Source organism: Gadus chalcogrammus, chromosome 1 (assembly GCF_026213295.1).
Source record: "Gadus chalcogrammus isolate NIFS_2021 chromosome 1, NIFS_Gcha_1.0, whole genome shotgun sequence".
In the NCBI taxonomy this organism is placed as follows: domain Eukaryota; kingdom Metazoa; phylum Chordata; class Actinopteri; order Gadiformes; family Gadidae; genus Gadus; species Gadus chalcogrammus.
In genome coordinates, this window is record NC_079412.1 from 27,326,175 (window position 1) to 27,347,811 (window position 21,637).

General features: G+C 43.5%; 3 protein-coding genes and 1 non-coding gene across 6 annotated transcripts in view; 3 read left to right on the plus strand and 1 right to left on the minus strand.

Moving 5' to 3' along the window:
• Positions 1-13,067, plus strand: smc5 (structural maintenance of chromosomes 5). Its single transcript, XM_056599424.1, has 24 exons — positions 1-1,294; positions 1,683-1,824; positions 2,293-2,345; positions 2,613-2,772; positions 3,024-3,158; positions 3,422-3,562; positions 3,668-3,829; positions 4,041-4,112; positions 4,212-4,467; positions 4,849-5,003; positions 5,274-5,387; positions 5,659-5,753; positions 6,089-6,221; positions 6,379-6,552; positions 6,773-6,942; positions 7,167-7,290; positions 7,459-7,581; positions 9,139-9,264; positions 10,123-10,218; positions 10,657-10,761; positions 11,126-11,245; positions 11,346-11,525; positions 11,690-11,785; positions 12,039-13,067. The coding sequence occupies exons 1-24, from the start codon at positions 1,119-1,121 to the stop codon at positions 12,180-12,182; spliced, it is 3,252 nt and encodes a 1,083-aa protein (XP_056455399.1). The 5' UTR covers positions 1-1,118; the 3' UTR covers positions 12,183-13,067.
• On the plus strand, positions 41-393 carry LOC130392297 (small Cajal body-specific RNA 2). Its single transcript, XR_008897006.1, has one exon. It is a non-coding gene; the product is annotated as a small Cajal body-specific RNA 2 (non-coding RNA).
• cfap276 (cilia and flagella associated protein 276) lies at positions 12,411-16,136 on the minus strand. 2 transcript variants are annotated; one of them, XM_056599485.1, is made up of 5 exons: positions 16,088-16,136; positions 13,434-13,550; positions 13,003-13,118; positions 12,785-12,903; positions 12,411-12,550 (listed from the first exon to the last, which is right to left on the minus strand). In XM_056599485.1, exons 1-5 carry the CDS (start codon positions 16,103-16,105, stop codon positions 12,486-12,488), a joined length of 435 nt encoding a protein of 144 aa, XP_056455460.1. In that variant the 5' UTR covers positions 16,106-16,136; the 3' UTR covers positions 12,411-12,485. The 2 variants fall into 2 exon arrangements, with proteins under 2 accessions (XP_056455460.1, XP_056455450.1); XM_056599475.1 differs by lacking the exon at positions 16,088-16,136 and adding an exon at positions 13,732-14,257.
• The window catches only part of elapor1 (endosome-lysosome associated apoptosis and autophagy regulator 1), a 13,335-nt gene continuing 7,670 nt past the window's right edge, over positions 15,973-21,637 (plus strand). Inside the window, exons 1-9 of one of the 2 annotated variants that reach the window (XM_056599436.1) lie at positions 15,973-16,241; positions 18,224-18,344; positions 18,703-18,880; positions 19,465-19,612; positions 19,712-19,792; positions 19,880-19,985; positions 20,181-20,330; positions 20,657-20,745; positions 21,207-21,384. In XM_056599436.1, the coding sequence (XP_056455411.1) occupies positions 16,161-16,241; positions 18,224-18,344; positions 18,703-18,880; positions 19,465-19,612; positions 19,712-19,792; positions 19,880-19,985; positions 20,181-20,330; positions 20,657-20,745; positions 21,207-21,384 (1,132 nt within the window). In that variant the 5' untranslated portion in view covers positions 15,973-16,160. Of the gene's footprint in view, positions 17,976-18,223; positions 18,345-18,702; positions 18,881-19,464; positions 19,613-19,711; positions 19,793-19,879; positions 19,986-20,180; positions 20,331-20,656; positions 20,746-21,206; positions 21,385-21,637 lie in introns of both variants that reach the window. The other variant, XM_056599444.1, reaches the window with a different exon arrangement.

Consider the following 21,637-nt stretch of genomic DNA (forward strand, 5'->3'; position numbering starts at 1 on the left):
GGGGCATGGTCTATAAATAGAATAACCTAAGCGTTGTTTTACATTCGTGCGGGAGTGAATGGAGTATGCTGTGTTGCGGTGTCTGTCTGTCTGTCTGTATGTCTGTATGTCTGTGAGAGCGTAAATGAGTGCTTTTGTTTGTCTCTATGTATTTAAAACCTACACACTGATCTTATTTGATCGACCCGGATTCAGCCTTGGTCCGACGTCGAGATGATAAAACGATGCTTGCTAGCCTCTAAGGCGATGTGCGTACGAGATCCAAACTCCAGGGCTTCCACACGAAGTTGTGGTCAGACGTGATGATTTGATCAGATATACTAGTCTTGAGTGGACTTGACTAATCCTCAAGTTTCACAACAGACCATGAGTATAGAAGCGATTCTGATCTAACCACAGTCTGAGGAAGTCCTGCTTATTTTTGACTCGTTAGTTCTCTGAAACTACGAGGAAGCTTTAATTCACCTCATCCGAAACTATGTTTTCCAAACCAAGGATCGGAAAGACAAAGGCCTCAGTGAAAAGGCGTCAACGTCTTTCTGTCCTCCGTTAAAAGGATCAACAGAAAACGAATGTCGGCTTAATATCTTTGTTGAGTACAAGAAACCATTACAATTGTGATGACTGAATACAATGCACACAACCAGCATGCTTTCACTTGAATCAAACTTTAAATGTGATTAATGTTAACTTTTCTACTTGGTCGTTTGGTACACACAAATAAAATGGAGAATATTGTAGATGATAATACCCAACCCACCCTGATAGTTTCGGTATGTGTTGTGATTGTTGCCTTCCCAAGACCAGCTCTAACATAATAGCTCTCATCCACATACGGAGGTATGTTTGGCTAGCCTACATCCTCACATTAAACTAGCGCGTAGCATTTATTGTCGGTCTATATGGTTTGACACATTATATTTGATATGATGTAAAGTATTAAAACGAGTAAAATACGAGTTTGTTGCTTTGATTCTTTGACTAGAATATCCTGTACTTTCCATACACACGTGACAAGGTTTGATCCAATCACAAGCCGAGCACGTCTTAAGGAAGGCGGGAATGGAACGGTGTCGCTGCGTTCTGCGTAGTTTGCCCCCCCCGAACACGCCTGTACTATGGCAGACCGCAGCAAAAGACAGAGAATTAGTCGGGCCGCTTCCACCTCTCAAGTAACCAACAATGTGCCACCTATGTTCGGTGGTAGCCAGCCTGACGCCCGGGTTGCCAGTGATGGTGAACCGGGTCGTTTTGTTGAAGGTTCCATACTTCGTATTGCGATGAATAACTTCCTGTAAGTTTTTTTTTTTAATATCAAATACGCACTTTCGGTTAAACTCCGAGCTAAAGTCCTGTATGCACCACCATACACATACACTTTCTGTTATACAATTCCTATACGTAATTTAGCCAATACTAATGTGTTTGGTTTTGCTACAAGGCTAATGAGCTATCGACCTGCGGTCTGAATCCGTCAGTAAGAACAAAGTGGACATCGGTTCTCTAGTGCCTTGTTTATATATTTTTACTAGACGCCCAGGATACAATAAACTACATATATGACTGGTCAAACGAATAAAAACGAAACTGCCAAGCCCACAGCACTTTCTTGATACCCATTTGTGTTTACAATGTCTAAAGAAGTAACGAAACAACGTCGTCTTCTGTGTCAACTCTGACAGAACCTATGAACTCGCTGTCGTTAACCCGGGAGCTAACCTCAATATGATTGTGGGGGCCAACGGAACCGGCAAGTCCAGCATTGTGTGTGCCATATGTCTTGGTTTGGCTGGTAAGACTGCCCTCCTGGGTAGAGGAGATAAGGTAGGATGGAAGCGAGGTTCTTCTGTTTTGTCTGGCTGATGCACACAATGATCAATGAATTCGTAGGTTGAATGGAGAACCTTGTGACACAAGGTGTTACGTTGTCTCATCGTTGTGATACATGTTCCTATCTTGTTCACATATGTCACTCTTTTATAATACTTTTGTAATCCGACATTCATCTTGAAGTGAAAACCCTTCAATGCAATAATGAAGTATACATTTTGGACCTGTGACTGTTCCAAGAAATTGCCTTTCTGATTATGAGTTTGTGTTTAGTATTATCCCTATAATAAGTAGTATGTGTGTCAGAATTCCCCTAAATCACAGAATCTTCAGTTGCATGGCTTTCTAAAACAGTGCCATGATCAGACAGCATAGCTGAACTTGGTTACAGATTTCTTTGATCTGTTCCAAAGTTTATGCTTAAACTGTATTCATATATATACTCCTATTATTTTCTTACAGATTGGGCTCTTTGTGAAGCGGGGATGCAGTAGAGGATCGATTGAGATTGAATTGTAAGTTCTATGACCCTTACTCTTATAGGAATAAGAAGAAACCATTTGGCACGTTGGTCACAACAATACAATATTCCCAACTCTACATTTAGCTTAACCCTGAAGCTTGATCAGCTTTAATATTTGTATTCATGTATTTTTTTTACTTCAATGAATGACCGTATTTTAAGATGTGGCTGGAGAACACAATTAAGAGTTATATGTTTAGTGGAATTCCGGACCCAATTGACTGCACACAGTACATTCCATTTGTAACTGAATTTACAGGTACAAGAATGGCGGTAATGTGGTGATAAACAGAGAGATCAGCACAGAGAACCTGTCTCAATGGACGCTGAATGGAAAATCCTGCAGTCAGAAGGTAGTGGAGGAAGAAGTCAAAGCCCTTCAAATCCAAGTCAGCAACCTCTGTCAGTTCCTTCCCCAGGTGGGTTTGTGTGGGTTTCCTAGCCCCTTCTCAAAATACCAAACATGAATTTAGAGGAGTATCTCTAGGTTAAACCCTTAATCTACACTGGCCTCGATTCTGCAAACAGAAGACATTTGTTCAACATAACCTTAGACCCTCTTTGAGCATATATATTTTTGCAACATATAAAATCAAGTAGGTTTTCAAATCCACCGTTTACTGTACCATACTCTACATGCTTGCTGATATGATGGCATATATTGCTGCAGGAGAAAGTGGGCGAGTTTGCAAAGATGTCCAGGATAGAGCTTCTGGAGGCCACCGAGAAGTCCGTGGGGCCACCAGAGATGTACACGTACCACTGTGAGCTGAAGAACTTTCGTGGCAGAGAGAGAGAACTCGAGGTGTGTAGTATTAGCCAGTGGTTTTGAATAGTTTAAGGGAATTCCTTCTCTGCCTATTGTGGATGATAATCCTACATAATGATTTTGTCCTTTTAAAGTGCTGCAATTTTAAAGAATATATTAGAAGAGAGCCATAATGCAGAAACTATTCTAGAAAAAAAAAAAACTTGATTGCAAATTACATTAGTGGAATGGAGTTACAATCGCTGGATTGATGTGGAACCAGGACTGTTGTTAAACAGACCTTTATTTTTATTCAACAGAATACTGTGAATGAGAAGGCTGCCTTTCTTGAAAGGGCGAAGCAGAAAAACGAGAGCAACAAGCTTGACATGAATCGCTACTATGAGAAGAAGAGACATCTGGACATGATCGAATTGCTTGAGAAGAAGAAACCATGGGTGGTGAGCAGTGGTTTGTTTGTTGATTATACAACATGGGTGAATGGTTAGATTGTGATTCGAATGAAATTATTAAAATTCCCAACATGTGATTGGTCTTCTCTCCAGGAGTTCGAAGCGGTTCGTAAAGAGCACGAGTCTGTGAAGACGGAACGGGAGGAGGTGAAGAAGCGTCTGTCCAGTCTGAAGCAGACCCATGGTCCCATGCTGAAGAAGATCCAGCTGATCAACAACCAACTGGAGCCGATCGAGGCCCAGATAAAGACCAAGGTCAGAACCTTGAAAAAACATTCATTAGGAACTGAGCAAGTGCCTATGTTCTTTTCTGTAAATTTACTATATCATAAAAAGGCAAGGAACTAGGTCAAATATGTATTGTATACAAACAGTTTTTAACTATTCTATTAGATAAAGCTTCTGTAACAACTGAATTTCATCCCGGGATTAACAAAATGTAAATAAATGTTGTTTATTCCTCCAGACCATCGACATCAAAGAAGCCGCACGGAAGTGCAAAGCTAGACAGGACCAATTGGACAGAAAGCAAAAAGAGGTGAGTCCTTGCTTCACAGTCCGATGAACCCAGTTCAAATAAACAAACGCCATCGGTCGCCTGTCTCGTAACCCCTCTGCGGCCGGCCGACCGCTCCAGATCGACGACATCAAGCAAGCTCTGAACCTGAAGCACACGGAGAAGGTGGACGAGGAGAAGCGCATCGCCAACACCAAGACCATCATCGACGACCTGCAGAAGGAGCTCGCCACCGTGGGCGAGCAGCCAGACGTGTCAGCGCGTATAGACGCCATCAGCGTGGAGCTGAGGGGCCACCAGGAGGAGCGGGCCAGGTTGGACGGGGAGAAATCAGACATCCGCAGGGAGAAGGACAACATGGTCGCAGAGTCCAAAAGTGTGTACTTGTTATTTAATATACCAGCAACCACCTATTTATTTATTTTCTTCCTTCTAAAAGGTGACATATTATACCACCAGGTACGAGTGTGATTAGCCGCTACAAGCCGTTTTGAAAATCGGCCTCTTCTGACATCACAAGTGGTAGATGTGTGCTGGATAGATCAGTCTACCAGCCTACTCAGTCGAAGTTAGCAAATGTTGCTCATCCCTCCGTCATACATATAGGTGGATTCGCCCACTTGTGATGTCTGAAGAGGCATATTTTCAAAACGGCTTGTAACGGCTGAACCCCCATGTTTATAGACCCCTGTTCTATCCTATGAGGGATATCCCAGCACTAGTTGACTGGAGGGGCTGTGTCCTTGTGCTCGCACAGTGTTTACGAGGAGGCTGAACGACATGAACAACATGATGAAGGCCAAGGAGGACAAGCTGAAGGTTCGCCACAAGGACACTTTCACCGCCATCCAGTGGCTGCGGCAGAACCGACAGCTCTTCAGCGGGAACGTGCACGAGCCCATGCTGCTAGTGGTGAGTCTCTGGTAGAACAGTGGCTAGTGCTTGGTGCAATGTCCAGTGTACCTAGGCAGGCACCTAGACAACATTAAACGATTGCCAACAACAATGTCAACATAAAAAAAAAAATGCCCAAGAGGGAAGGGAAGTGTATAACAGTTTAATTAAACTGTTTCATATCAGTGATTTAACACCAAACGTGATGCTCCTAAAACCCCTATCTGCTCCTTAATTATACTTTTGCGTTAATACGTTGGTCTTCTGAATTTGGATGCTTAATTTCAGCTCAATGTGAAGGACCCTCGCTTTGCTAAGTACGTGGAGACTCACATCGCCTTTAATGACCTGCGGGGCTTTTTGTTCGAGAAGAGGGAGGACATGGAGGCCTTCATGAAAGAGGTCTGTGCATTGACTCTTTGAATGACGTATGCAGCAAGCAATGTTTCTGTCTACATAATGACTATTCAATAATTTTTTACTATGTACTGCTAGATACAGCGATAGATCGAGTACATTAAGGAAAGTTAAAGCGAAATTAAGAGAGCTGTTATACAAATAACTCTGGCGCCCGTGGCTATTTTCCATAGCCCAAAGCCTAGCTAACTAACGTGAACCCTTTTGTGCTGAAATTTCTTGCAATGTTTTTATAATTTATACTTGTATTCCTCAGGTGCGTGACAAATTAAAACTGAGGGTGAACTCCATCCTGGCCCCGGCAGTGTCTTGTGCCAACAAGCAACCGTCTCGACCAATCGAGTCTCTCAAGTGAGCTATTTCTGAAGGGCCTCTCTTGTAGAAATACCTCCAGAAATATGTTAAATAAACCATGTTTTATAAGCAGGCCTTTCATGCAATGGTTTGTCGCTGTGTATTTCATGTGTATTATCCACTAGGGGGAAAATTTGCCTTTGTCTCCATCCAGTGGTTAAAAAAAATATAAAGATTTAAACAATTACTACCAAACATTTTAATGCTAAAACAGAAGTACGGGGACGGGCGTTCTAAGACCAAGGAAAACCTGTACATAGAGATACCTTCTACAAGGGGATAGCATGTGGTAGGAAGGACCGTTCCTATCTAAAACAATTGACTGTGTGCAGGCGCTTTGGGTTCTACTCCTACCTGCGTGAGATGTTTGACGCCCCGACTGATGTGGTCAGCTACCTGTGCCACCAGTACAACATGCACGACGTTCCCGTGGGAACGGCCCAAACCAAAGCCATGATTAATAAGGTCTGTTTTGGGTGGTTTATCCATGTGAGCCCTTGAGGTCACCCTCATTGGAATGATGAAATGGGTTCATCTAAAGGGGATGATTTGTATAAACCCCAATGATTGATTGATACAGCATGTACAGTATTTATTTACGTCCCCCCCCCCCCCCTCCCAGGTCATCGAGGAGCCTTACCTGAAGCTCATCTACACGGCGGATGAGCGGTATGTGGTCAAGAAGTCGATCTACTCCAACCACGTCAGCACTAACAACTCGCAGCTCCGGCCCTCCAAGTTCCTAACCATCTCGGTGGACGCCGAGGAGAAAGGCCAAGTGGAGCAGCAGATCCAGGTATAGACGCAGCTTTTTCAGAGCAGAGAAGAGGGAGCTCTTTTATCAATGATATATTTGCCCATACCTCTGGGTCACCAAAAAATCTATTATATATTGTGTAACCTTTTTTAGTTTTAATTTTTTTAGTTTTAATTTAGTTTTAATTATTGAGCAGCAGTCAGAAGTTGTGTGTAGGGGAGCGGCGGTTTAAGACATGGGGTTTGTGTCTCTGGGTCAGAACTGCGAGAGGAAGATCAAGGACCTGAATGAGCGTCTGGCAGGGCTGCAGGAGAACTTCTCCACCCTGGAGGGCCGGGACAACGAGCTAAGGAACGAGAAAAAGGGGCTGGTGGAGCAGAAGGGCAAGAAGAGGCAGCTGGAGCAGAAGATCGCCACCAAGTTGGACAGGTGAGATGGACTCCATGGCAATTTCTCTTTCTTCGATCTCTCCATATGTCTAGACATGTCTAGATTGTTGCCCGGGACTGTCGCCCTCCATCAGAAATGTCACTAACATCGTGTTTTGCATTCAATAAGATTCCTATTGTATGCTTTGGTGCACAGCCTCATTTGTAAGTCACTTTCGTTTACCGACAAAAATGAATGTTTCCACTTTTTGCCCCTGTATTCAGTCTTCAACAAATCGAGAAGAATCGTGTCGACCTGAAGAAATTGGAGGAAGACACCAAAACCAAAATCGGTGCGGTCAATGCCCAGAAGGTGGCCATAATGGTTGAAGTTATGGACCAAATTAAGGTATGGGGGACTAAGCTTATTACTACCATGTAGTTCTGTGTTTCTGCCTGTTCCATTACATTAGCTGGTAACCCTTGTGTTTATAATTAAAATAACATTTTTGTAATAAATGTGTTTTGGTTGCAAACTGAGTTGCTTGATATGTTTTTGTCTCTGTGACGGTTTTAGCTGAGAGCCAGCCTGAGTATGCTGAAGGTTCACCTTACACTGCAGACTCTGGGTCTCACTGCTGAGAAGACCCACCTGGAGGGGAGCTGTAAAGACAGACAAGCGGAGCTCAGGATGTTGGAAGTAGGTTTTGAATTATGATACACACATACCAACCTAAGCATGTCAAGTATTGAAAGGATCAATATAGCAAGGAAAATTGAAATGGATACCACAATTCATCAATACCTTTTTTTTTAAAAATAAATAGATACTAATATTATCTTACTAGGGATGGGCCGATGGTCGATTCTATCGACTATCGACTAGCGATGGATTCCATCTTCGATCGACTCAAGTTGCCGATGAAAAGGCTTCTTTTCGAGGGGCTCGAAATGTACAGTTTGTGCGCACGGCGAAATTACATCAGTGTTTCCCATACATAGATCAACGAAATGTTAAATCGTAAAAATTAGAAAATAAACTGCAATTTTATAATGTAATAAATCATCTTAAAAAAAAGTGAATGAGCGGAGTTAGTGGCATTCGCGTTCCATGAAACGGTGATATTGACGACCACATGACCACCCCCCCCCCAGGTTTCACTATTGAGACACACCGGCTGTGTCATCATGACAGCACCGCCGGCACCGACGTATCAAAACTTAGATCAGCGGAGGCTCACGCTGGTCCAAGGGGAAGACCATTCTTATCGTTCTTATCGCCCCCTAGGGGGCGCAATCGGACGATGGAAGCTTGTAGACCAGGGGTTCTCAAAGTGTTGGACAGCTGAGGGCCAATTTAGGAACCCAAAATTCGACTGAGGGCCGCCAAAGCTTAGGAAAATAGTGACCACTGCCAGCAAGCTGTTGGGTACTAATTTAAATAGTCTGGAAAACACCTACAGAGAGAGAGTTCAGAGTAAAGCAGAAATTATTTTAGCAAATTCTAAACACCCACTTTTCTCCACCTTTGAACTATTACCCTCAGGTAGCAGGTTTCGATACCCAGCCCTCTCCAAAAATAGAACAAAACAGTCATTCATTCCACAATCCATCAGCCTTTTAAACAAACATTTAAAAATAAGGTTTTAATTGTTAGTTTAAAATGCCAACATCTTTAGATGTGTCCCTGAACTAAGTGGAAAATATGATGATTTGGGGGTTTTGTCTTGTCAATGGTTGTTTATCTTTATTTACTTTTTGTTGTTTGTTTTTTATGTTGTTGTAACGGTCATGTGTATCTGTCTTTTCACTGAGAACAATTTCCCCAAGGGGACAATACATTTCTAACTAACTAACTAACTAACAAAGGAAAAAAAGAATTGGTGGGAAACGCCGTCAGCATCCCAGTGGTGAAAAAAAACATTGCACCGTGGACCTCAGGGAGTGAGGTCAAGTGAGGTCTAAATCACGAAACTGAGGTTCATCCTTTCAAAGTAATGTACAGTCGGATTAAAACTAACAAATGTAACAGGATTTAATTGAAAGCTAGAGTCGACTTTTCTCTTTATATTTATTTATTTATTTTTGTTTTAAAATAATATTGATCTATTATCAAAAGAAAAAAACATCTGTATGTCATTGCGGGCCGCCAGGAATGTTTCTGCGGGCCAATGGCGCCATTTTATGTATTTTTGTTCCCACTTACTTCTCCTGTCATTGACTTGTGTCTCCCGTCCGTGTTTTGTTTTCCTCAAAGGATGCCTTCACTCGCCTGGACACGAAGAAGAACCAGCTGCATGAGAGGTGCAAGGGCCTGATGAGGAGCGCCCAGACCATATGCAATATGGGAGCAGCAGGGACGGTGCCTGCGGAGCTAAAGGTGGTGGGTACCCCGCCTGCTGCGCTACTCTTCAATAGAGTAGCTCTTGTTCAGAGCGTGGGGTCACCTGTTGTATGAGAGAGGCAGTGGATGCTAGTCCTTTGCCCCTTGGTACCCATTGTGCCCAATCATTTGAAGGAGCTTGTCTTCTAAGGTTAGTAATTAAGGAGTCATGGCTGGGATGTCATTCTGTTGTAAATATGTAATTATTATAAACAGAACCGTGACTATGAGAAGATTATCATGGCATGGCTACAGATAGCCCTCACTGACCCTTTCTAAAAACAGGCCCACTGTTTACAGTAACGGTAACCCATAATATTATAGATATCCAAAAGGGCCTCAAACACCCTAAATGTAATGGGAACACGCAGTGTCTATTCATAAGGTTCACGTGACGTCACTGTAGCTTTGCGCTGCCATCTTGACGACCGATCCCACCCACTGACCCACTGATTTCAGTGGTAACTCAGCACCAACCTCACCTACGACCACAATCAAACAATGAGGATGCGCTCTTTTATTCTGATTTCTGACTGATTTCAACGATCAATTTATCAGATTAAGATTATTGGTGATTATTAAGATTATTACTCTGCCTTCGAGGTGGATAATTTTTTTATCCTTTTCCTCGCTCTGCAACCGCAACACTTTGATTTCCCCGGCCAGGTCTAGGATGTCTCGTTGCTGCTTCCTCATTGCGGCAACTTCTTCAGAAAGGAAGTCGAGAGATCTTTTAATTTCCTCGGCTTCTTCGGCCGTGAAAGCCTTCTTCGGCCCCATTCTTCCCGGTGTCAAACTTTCTCCTGCAAAGCGCGAGCGAGGTTCTCTGAGGAGTCACAGGGTCTCGTGTCTGTCCAGGCCTTCAGCACGCTGCCTGACACCATGGAGGAGCTGGACGCCCTGCTGAACGAGGAGTGCTCCAGGGCAGAGGGCTTCACTGGAATCAGAGAAAACGTGAGCACCTCCATTTGCATATTATTTTGGTTATGTAGCAGATGCTAATTTGGTCCATAGTGACTAAAACTGAATTCAGATAAGTCATTAGGAGGGGGGTACTGCTTTGGCGTTTTCCACAAAGAGGCGTTACCAGTAAACTGCAGGCATTGGGGATTGAACCTGGTTCATTTTCAAACCCCATTTATTTTTTCCCCCGTAATTATTCTGTGAAAGTGGGGTATTTTTTTAATTAGCAGGAACAAAGCAACATAAAAAAACTAGGCCACACAAAGTTGTTTTCATTACAATCGTATGCATTTTCGCCCAACAATGTAATTAATTATAGTCATAGTGACTCATGTCCCTGAGCCTACTGAGCCAGTGTTAGTGGATGCTAAAGCCGCCCGTTGAGTTGCTCTGACCGTGGGACATGGTTCTCCCCTGGCTGGGCCCCAGGTGGTGGAGGAGTACAACAGGAGAGAAGTGGAAATCCAGAACCTGGAGAAGGAGCTGGGCGATCAGAGCGAAGCCCTGAACACCTACAGAATGAACATGTCTGAGGTACAGCGAAAACCTGAAATGGTTGGCCTGAGATACTTTGAGGCCACTAGAGTGCACTGTTTTATATTAGGTTACTGGATCGCTGTGGAGGTTGTTGTACTCAGATTTGTTGGGCATTAAAATTGGGGAAGTATGTGGTATTGGTCCTTGTTTGTCTGCGTACGTTTACTTATGTGGATGGATAGTCTTTGAACAATACATTAATAGACAACAACAATAAAAGTAAATATGTACCAATAAATACATGTGGCCTGCTAAGGTGCTTTTTTTATTTGATCATCTTCTTTCTGCCCAGCAGATTGTCCTTTTTTGCTCTGTTTGCTGCTTAATGTGTTAAAAGTCTCTGCCTCTGTCTTGGTCTCAGGCTAAAGAGCGCTGGCTGAACCCTCTAAGAACGCTGATTTGTCAGATCAACGAGAGGTTCGGCGAGTACTTCCGCTCGATGCAGTGCGTGGGGGAGGTGGACCTCCATTCAGAAAAGGAGGTAACGCGACCCCTAGCTCATGCATTTAATTGTGCAATCGTAGGAGGTTCACGTGTAGTATACTAAATCTATATATTTGTTTGTGTGTGTGTGTGTATAGGAAGAGTACGATAAGTATGGGATCCGCATCCGGGTGAAGTTCCACAACAGCACAGAGCTGCATGAGCTGACGGCGCACCACCAGAGCGGGGGGGAGCGCAGCGTCTCCACCATGCTCTACCTCATGGCCCTGCAGGAGCTCAACCGCTGCCCCTTCAGGGTGGTGGACGAGATCAACCAGGTCTGGGTCACTCACTGCACATTGTCAATGTTCAGGTTTTAGTGTTGAATACGGGCCAGTGCTGACTGTATGTACAGACTTAAACACCATCGCATATCCTAATGCAATAGTCTTCATCTTGAAGAGCTTGTTTCTTTATTTTCCTTGCTTAATGTCCTCCACAGGGAATGGACCCCATCAACGAGCGGAGGGTCTTTAATATCGTGGTCCGCACGGCGTGCAAGGAGACCACCTCACAGTACTTTTTCATAACTCCAAAGGTGAGTGCGGCCTCTGATGGACAAGTATCGGCGGCGACACAATCATAAAATATCCATTACCATAGAACCCGATAGGTAGTCCCATCATTGTTGTGTTTTTAAACCAAATCCTCTTGCTTTGATTTCTTTTATGTGGCATTTCCGACTAAATATACCTGCCGTTGACTTTAGTTCTGACCTGGGGTTATCGTTACCTGGGATGCCTTTTCCCTACCTACCATGTCCAACACATGTGCTCGCTGTGTTCCCTCAGCTCCTCCAAGACCTCCAGTATGCCGAGGAGATGACTGTGCTCTGCATCCATAACGGACCTCAGATGCTGTCGCCGGGGGATTGGGACGAGAAGGCCTTCCTTAGACGCATCGCCCGGAGGAAGAATCGCACCAAACCAGAATAAATACTTGAAACTTTGTATTCCAGGAAAACGTATGCATGAAAATGTATGCAGTGTCCCCACGTTCCTATTAGAAGTTATTTATGTTGAGCCTTTTCTGTTATTATTGACTGATGAGTTTACAATTCTGTGTACATTTGATGGACAGTAATCGTCTTTTGGTTTCATTCTGAACAACACCTCGTTCCAGTGGTGTCTGAGGTTAATAACGAGCGTTACAAACATGGCATCTTGAGAAGGAATTTATTTCGCCTCCTCCACTATCCACCTCCCCATGGTTGTAGTTTTACAGCCTGGGAGGGGCCTTCAGGTGGAGTAGAAGCCCCCGTCGTGTTTCCTCGAGTAGCCCCTGTTTGCGTTATGGTGGGACTCTTGGGGAGGGGAAAAATATTGTTGTAATAAAGGAAAGGATTAACATGGCACCCATGTGTTTTTCAAGTATGGAACAGCCTAGTTGACTAATTTATTTCATTGTTCCTTTGGTTTGCTCTGATGATCTGCACTTTTGTTTGTTAATAAACAGTTTTGTTCATAATCATATTGTTAATTCATTACCACTGGAGTTCACCAGCTGTAGATGAGTTTGACCATGTATATCATCTCACCTATGGTTCCTTTGATGCTGTAAATGGAGCACTTCTGGGGGGTTATCCACACCCTGATGCTGTCGTTTTTAAGATTCTTTTGCTGGATTTCTTGCTTTTCACGTTCTTTTAGTGTCCTCCTGTTGGTTTACATTAAATATGAGCGCATCAAAGTGATTTTCATTTGGGGAGGTAATACAGTCATGGATGGATGTAATTAGCATATTCCTGTTGGCCACCTAATGTCGCCTGAGACGGTCTCCGGCTGGTACAAGGTCTGGTTCCTGGTGCGGAGGAAGTCTTCGTGGTGGTCATAGAGGGACTTCAGGTGGAAGTCGAGGCTGTCGTGGGGAACCTGGAGAGAAGTGCAGGAAGAATCCGATCAGATGTGCTTAGGGGGTTAGGTGATGGGTTATATTTCAATGTAGTCAGTGATTAAGGTCTGCATAGCGTATCAGTTACATGATGCACTGCAATGCCAAGATTGAGCAGTGTCATGGAAATCGGTTGAAATTTTTGTTGACTCCCTCGCCGGGCAATCTAATCAATTCACAGAAAAACTAACCTGACTCATAATGAATTGTGTCATTTAACGCAGAATATATTTTCTCAAGTGAAAGAATTACGCTTCCCTAGCCTACACTCTAGTCAAACGCAGTGAAATGTAAACCTTTCGGCCGTGGTGTGTCACGGTCCTGCTGCTGCTCGATGACGTCGCAGTGACGTAGAGGCGGCTCCACGGCTCTTCGTACTGGGCCAGATGAGTTGGTTTATCAGAGATCTCTCTCTGTACAGGCAAACCACACGGCGCTTTGTTTAAGTGGTTGGTATCTTAACATGGTACAAACATGCATGAAACTAAACGTATTTGCAATGTCCTGATAACTAATCTCTTAAGTTATCGCCGCATTCCCAGGCACAACAGAGGTGACCCCAGGCTCGACCTGACCCAATAAAAATCCCCCTACCTGTAATGGCTTGGTCCCCGTGAAGGTGTTATCGTTTTCTGGCTGAGGAAATGGAAAGGGGTCTCGGCTTGATATGTTCATCTCGTGACAGGGAATGACCAAGCAGGCCTGGATAGACTTGCCTCTTGGATTTGTTTTACTGGGTCACAAGCTACGGTGTTTACAGCCTGGTCTCTAAGCAACCACTGAACGCAAATAACCTACTCAGGCCGTTCTCAAAATTCTCACAACGCTGCGCTGTAAAAAATTAGCCCGGAGCTGGAATTACCCTCTTCACGCGCTCTCACGACACTGCTCCTCTTTCTCACCCAAATGACGCTCTATGTAGGTAGGCCTACCTGAAACTTTTCCTCGTATATAATGAAACGGTGCGCTCCCAAGGTTCAAAGCTTGCAGAGCTCCTCTAAATGTGACCTTGACCGAGACAGAGCAGAGTGAACCAAGCACTGGCTTTGTCATAGAAAAAATTATATATAATAACACTATTCTCTCTCTATGGCTCTGGGCTGTCCTAGCTCTACGATCCGTCGACAGTAGTTTTGGACAGAAGCAATTTAATGCGGTCAACGTCAATTGCTTTTCATTGTCATAAAATACAGCAAGTTGACAGTGAAGAAAACATTGGAAAAAGGAGAACGCTTACTTTTAGTGGAGCAGCCGCCAATAGGAACACACACACGCACACGCACACGCACACGCAGACGCACACGCGCACATCCGCACACACTCACACATTTTCTGAAAAGGGGCTGATTTGAATAATTCCTTAACACCATGCCCTATTTTTGTGGCCCACTGTTGAAGATTATAAATTCGTATCCATTTGTATTTATAAGTAAAAGTAGTTTATTTTATGTGTAGGAATTTGTCTTATTTTCCAATTGCTATTGCAACATTTGTACCATCAATTATAAAGAATATGTACAATTGCCAGCAACTATTTTTCTAATTATTGTGTAGGTTCTTTCTTGACGGGTCGCCGTGTTTTGCAAAATGTTCGGTCGCTCCGCCCCCATAATAATACATATATACATTTAATTTAAAGGGCGCCTTTCAAGACACCCAAGGTCACCTTACAGAGCATAAAGTTATCATAAATCGTTTAAAAACAAGACATTGTGGAAAAATAATAATAATAAATAAATAAATCAATAAAACAAAAACATGACAAAACAAACAATCAAGACAGTGATCAGTTAGACGTTGTGTGCGAGTTTGAACAGGTGAGTTTTGAGTTGTGACTTGAAGGTTGTAATGGTGTCTGACTGTTTTATGTGTGGGGGGAGGGAGTTCCAGAGCCTGGGTGCTGAACAGCTGAATGACCGGGCACCCATTGTAATGAGTCGTGATGTGGGGATGCATAGTAGGCTAGTCCAGCAGAGGTTGAGCGGAGGGAGCGGGAGGGAGTGTATTCTTGGAGGAGGTCGCACAGGTAACTGGGGGCTAGGTTGTGGAGAGCTTTGTAGGTGAGGAGTAGGGTTTTGTATTGGATGCGGTAGTGTACTGGGAGCCAGTGAAGTTGAATGAGGACAGGGGTGATGTGGTCAGATGATTTGGTGCGGGTGATGATCCGGGCGGCTGAGTTCTGAATGATCTGCAGTCTGTTGATGAGTTTGGTGGGGAGTCCGGTGAGGAGGGCGTTGCAGTAGTCTATGCGTGATGTGACAAATGAGTGAACTAGGATTTCAGTGCTGGATTGGGTCAGTGATGGGCGGAGTCTGGCGATGTTGCGGAGGTGGAAGAATGCAGTCCGGGTGATGTTGTGAATATGGGGTGCGAATGAGAGGGTGTTGTCCAGCATGACGCCGAGGCTCTTGACTTTGGAGGAGAAGGGTACTGGGAATCCATCGATGATTATGAGTGGAGCTGGGGTGTGTTGTGATTTGGTGAGGGTCTATTTGGAGCCGATGAGCAGGGCCTCGGTCTTGTTTCCATTGAGTTTCAGGAAGTAACATACCATACATACAACCATACATACGTCATCTCACTCCAAACTTTTTGTGAAACTTATTTTGATCTTCCCATGTCATTCAGTTTTACAAATGTCGAGTCTTACGTTTTACCCATATTTACCCCTACTCACTTAGAAAACTTCCATGTCGCCAAATCGAAGCAAATCGAAGCAAACTACATAAAATATGTATGCTATCAAATAAATAAATAATAAGTTATAATGAGAGAAATACAAATACAATGCATCTTATTAAAGATACCAAAACATTTGTTATTATACCTACATTCATTTTAAATACATCTTTTATTATTCGCCACAAAACGCTAGTTAAAGATGATTGGCTGCCAGGCAACCAATCAGAAAGGAGCCTGTGTTTACCTGCTTTCAAAGAGCTGCGCCTACCTGTGGCTCCTCTGTCATGGCTCGTGTCGCGTCATAACTACAGAGGGACCGGGACGACCTGGGAACAGCAACCATGGACATAGCGCATTTCGGTTATTTTTTTATCTGGCATTTATTTGCTCATATCAATGCAGAATTGCCTTTATGTAAAGAGGTAAGATGATAACAATAATAACTTTCTCCATGTTTTGCATTTGTTTAATATTGTTCTGCATGAACAAGGCACACAACTGTAAAACGGTCATATAGCATGTGTGATAGAAAGACCCTTTTTTGTAATGTGTTCTCATTAAATTTTCAAAGGCAATTGACTGCAACTTAGCATAATAGGTAAGTCTTGTTTTTAGGCCTATGTTGGAACTCAAATTGAACAATATCAGATGTAATATGTGAGAATGAGCAAGAATGAGCCTATTACTGTAGGGATATTAAAGTTTGAATTTAATATTCTGTTTTGTCGTATTACAGCATGTAAAAACCCTCTGAAATACCATGGCCTTAGCCCACATACACATACACACATTTTCTGTTTGAAGTAGGACAAAAAAAAAAGCTAAGACACAGCTGTGTCTTAAATATCCTTGCTTTAATGTTTTACTTTAAGGTTTCTTATTATATTTTACCTAGAATATATGTCATTTTCTAAAAGGGTTCCTGAAATATAGTTATTTGGCTGAAAGGGGCTTGTTTAAAATTCTACATAATAGGTGACACATGTGGGAAATGAACATATGTTTGTGTTCTGCAATCTATGGACTATCATGACTGCTTGGTTTGGTGAAGTGGGTCTGGACGATTTCATCCATACTTTGAAAATAAGTATAGTCGTGAGGAATCATTTTGACGTTGAGGTCAAGCCACTATATATGGATTCACAAACATTGTTTTAAAATCATTGTGTCAACCAAATATGGTACTATACTGTTTTCTACCAGACTTGTAACTCCTAGTTGTAACACCTAAGGTACAATGCAGTACTTATCTGGTAACCTCCTTCTAAATATTTGCATTATAACGGCTGTATTTGATAAAATAGTAGACTTCGTTATGGCAGAACGTTTATGGCAGACAGATACTGTGTCGAGGCTTATCTGCATGGTAATGACGCAAAAGGCACTCTATGGCAACTCTAGCGCCTGCATTTCAAGGTGAGTGAGCTTAGAAGTGAAATGTCAGCAAGCATAGCGGGCAGCAGCTGCTCCCCCAGGTAAATGGGTTCTCTGCCACCAGAACTTACTTGACCATGAGCTGATCCCAATGTCCCGTTACCCTGGTTTCCTCATGTTTGTTAATAGCAAGCGGTTGGGCTGTGAGCGCATATTCCTATTCTTATTCCTGTTTTCTATTCATATTGATCGCTGGCTCCTGGGGACGTGGACCCCTTGGGTAAGGAGATACCGTGGGCCCATGCTAATGAAGCAGCACTGATCAGAAACACAGAGCTGCCTACTGCTGATGCATTTTAGTCAACTATTAAACTGTTCATCCCACGTGGTTTGAACTGGCCTTGGGGTATGGCTTTAATACCAACAGCAAGGTAATGCCAGGCTGTCAGTGACAACATCTTAGCTCAATCCATCCGCCTACTCCGCAATTATAAAGGATTCATACAGTAACATAAACATTTTGGGTGGGGTGTTGTTTGTTAATGAGCCACTGTTACTGCGTCTCAAAGCGGCGTTGTAGTGTTTGTTGTCTCTCCGTGGAACGGCCGCGTTTCTACAACAACTCTGAGGTGACATGTTGACCAAAGGACTGGTTCACAAACAACATCTCCCCCTGACTCATTCAGTAAACCCTGGAGGGATTTAGGTAGAACAGATGTCATTCCTTGATTAGAGAATAGAAGAAGGACTTATCGGGACAACTGGTGAGGCGGCTTTCTTGGGTAAATATTGTCTCCCAACTTTATTTGGAAAAGAGGTTGCTGTGGTGTACAGCAAACTGTAAAAAACATTATTGATCATCACACATGCATTTGCAGAACATGGGTTTTTAATGCTCAAACTCCATTCTCGGTTCTTATCACTTGACCCCCCGTTGCCTTCTTTGTTTTTCTTATGTTGATTTATTGTCTGCATGCTGGTTTGCAGTCACACACTAACATTTTAATGAATTTTAATTTTCTTTTTCCAGTCGGACTACCACTTTGAGTACACAGAGTGTGATATGCACCAGTCCAGGTGGAGAGTGGCTGTCCCAAACAAGCTCGATACGTGTACAGGACTCCCTGATCCAGTGAAAGGCACCCACTGCAGTGAGTTTCATCCCTTGACTATATTACCCAGGAGGTCAAGGCCAGACTAATGCTCTGTTTTTCCAAAATAAATGCTCAGACTTTTGGCAGATTATTTGGCAGACTTGGTGCCATGGTCTTTAATTGTTGTTTATAATAAGTCAGAATTAGTCAGGACTAGTTTTGAGCAGTATCCATTCTTTTGATATTCCATCTTATCTCTGTGGAAGTGGGAGTGAGACAGGGGAAGTGAAGACACACATGTTCAGAACCCTTCATCCATGAAATCGTCTTTGAAAAAACGTCCTTTATTCCTGTACGTCTCTACAATCTTTCCAAATGGGCCCTTTTCCTCTAATTCTCTTCTTCCTTGGTGCAGCCTTCTCGTGCATGGACGGGGAGTTCCTGGAGATGAGCAGCCAGAGCTGCCAGAAGTGCGCGGGGGGGAGCTACTCTCTTGGCACGGGGGTGGCCTTCGATGAGTGGGACAGTCTGCCGGCAGGCTTCGTCACGCACGGCATCAGCATCGACGATGACTCCCAGACCAACTGCTCCAAGTGAGTCCGTCCCCACATTCATTTCATATTAGATATTTAACCATTTAGCAGACACTTCTACCCAAAGCGACTTGGAGAGTGAATTTGAGACAGATTGATGATTTCCGATTGAAGTCATCTGGCAGCATTTAAGGATGCGGACCGGTAGGTCGCCCCTCATCAGGGGTGGATCCCAGTATCGTTAAGCAGAACCCCCAGCCCAGAGATCAGCCAACCGCTGCTCTGGAGCCCCATGTGTCTCTTCCACCCCTCTCAAAAAAGATCTATAGCTATTTTTCTTTTTTCTTTGAAAGGTAACATGTTATTTTAGATCATCAAACTATAGGCTATTGCTTACTTTATATATAGTATAACTATATATACAACTATGTATTCTGTGTTACCTTCCTTTAAGGGGTCAAATATGTTTTGTGGTTCCAGCTTTATTTTATTTGGTGGGAGAGGAACCAAAGATTTCTCTTTTGATAATGAAGGTTGCAGAATCATAGCCAATGCTACAGCACCCTGCCCAGTGTCATATACAGAGACGTGTGTAGAGACCGTTTCCAGACGTGTACCAAACAGTTTGTGGTGCTTTCCCCCAGGTCCTCGTGGGTTCCCATGGGGGATCACATAGCCTCAAACGTAGATGAGTGCACCACCACCTTGTCCTTTGCTGTGAACCTCAAGAAAGCCGGAACCGTCTCCTTTGAATATCTATACCCCGACAACAACATCTACTTTGAGTTCTTCGTAAGTATCCTACAGATGCAAACCCTGTATCATTATCAACGTTTATAAGTCGTTGGGTTTGTTAACTTATTTCTGGCCGTCTCTCTCTGGGTCTTGCAGGTTCAGAACGACCAGTGCCAGTCCACGGACACAGAGAGCCGGTTTGTGAAGCTTTCCGACGCCGACTGGAGTCAGTATAATGTAAGCCTGTGAACCCACAGCGTCTTGTCCTGCATGGCTATGGTCTGTTTCTGCTCTTCAATCGGTTCTACTTCTCTCTGTATCAAGGTTAAACTAAACCAAGGCACCAACGTCCTGTACTGGAGAACCACAGCCTACGCTCTGCAGGAAACCTCTGTCAAATCGGTTCTGTTGAAGAACATCGCCATCTCAGGTAAGTTATCATCTGATATATATATATATATATTGGATGTTGATTCATGGAGAGGTCATCTTGTTGCTGTATCTAACAATGATACCAAAAGTCTGTTTTGTTTGCTCCCGCCACTAAATACATAACCCCCCCCCCCCCCTCCCCCGACCCCATTGTCTGTTAATAATTACATCTTGGTTCCTGTTTCTGGTCCAGGGGTGGCCTACACATCAGAGTGCTTCCTCTGCAAGCCGGGCACCTACAGTGCTAAGCTAGGGTCCGCGCGCTGTAACCCCTGCCCTGCAGACTCCTACTCCAACAAGGGTGCGACCGTGTGCCACCAGTGTGACACGGACGCATACGCCGGTACGTTTGTTGTGAGCTTCCCTGATTCACACCACTGATCACTACAGAAATTCAGATTCTTCATTCATGTATTCATTCTATTCATTCACTCTATAGTAAAGTAGCTGTAGTATACTATAATATACTATACTATACTTCACTATACCACAAGCTCGTTGTCCTGCATGAGGACGCATAAAGGCCAGGTTATCTCTATGCAAATATGCACCTGTGATGTGTGTGTCTGTGTGTGTGTGCGTGTCTTATCCCCGGATCTTAATGGATGAGATGTGTTCTTTCTGCATGCCCACTGGCTGTTTCCTCTGACTGTTCTAATGTTTCCCCAGAGGCCGGTTCGGGGAGTTGCAAAGCGAGACCTGCATGTACAAACAGTGACTACTTCTACACTCACACCCCGTGTGACTACAGCAGACAGGTACTGAGCTCAAAGACCTGTATGTGTCTGGGGGAGGAGGATTGGAAATTACAATTTGAATTACATTTGCATTATCTTTACTTTCAGTCATTTAGTGTTAGACTGAATGACTTGAGAGAGGTTGAGAGGTTGGCAAGAATACATCAAAATTGGAGTAGCTGCTAATAAAATAAACAATAAGCGACATCCACATTAAGTACAATGCAGCAACATGAGCTAGAACCAAAGAGCTAAATACAAGTTTCAATTTAAAAGTCAGTTTATGACATATTCAATGAAAAACACTTTCAATTATAACTCTGAACATTGATATGATTGTGTGTTTATGTCCGTGTGTGTGTGTGTCTGTTAAAGGTGTGTGTCCAAACAAAACTACAGGATAGAAACGACAATAAAAGGGTTAAACGGTTCGGGATTATAATCAAATAAAAAAACAATGGTTGGTGATTTCCTCTGTTCAGACCCAGATTATGTACAAGTGGATGGAGCCAAAGATCTGCAGTGAGTCTGTCCCTGGAGCTGTCACTCTTCCCGCCTCTGGCCAGCTGACCGCCTGCCCTCCCTGTAACCCGGGCTTCTTCCTCACCAACACCTCCACCTGCCAGCCCTGCTCCGATGACTTCTACTCCAACGGAACAGGTAGGGTACCTCCTCGAGACCGCCATCTCTGAAGCCTTCACTCGTGTGTTTCGATGGGCGCATTGTATAACGTTGTTTAATATGGTTTAATATGTCCAGTGTTACCAGTAAATTCATAACTTTAAGTTGAAGCACTCAATAAAATGCAATATACAATACAGATGTGTAATTTGAGGTCCTAATCAATTTGAGGTCCTAGTTGGAATCTGCATCAATAACCATTGTACCATTGTACGATTGCCATAAAAATATT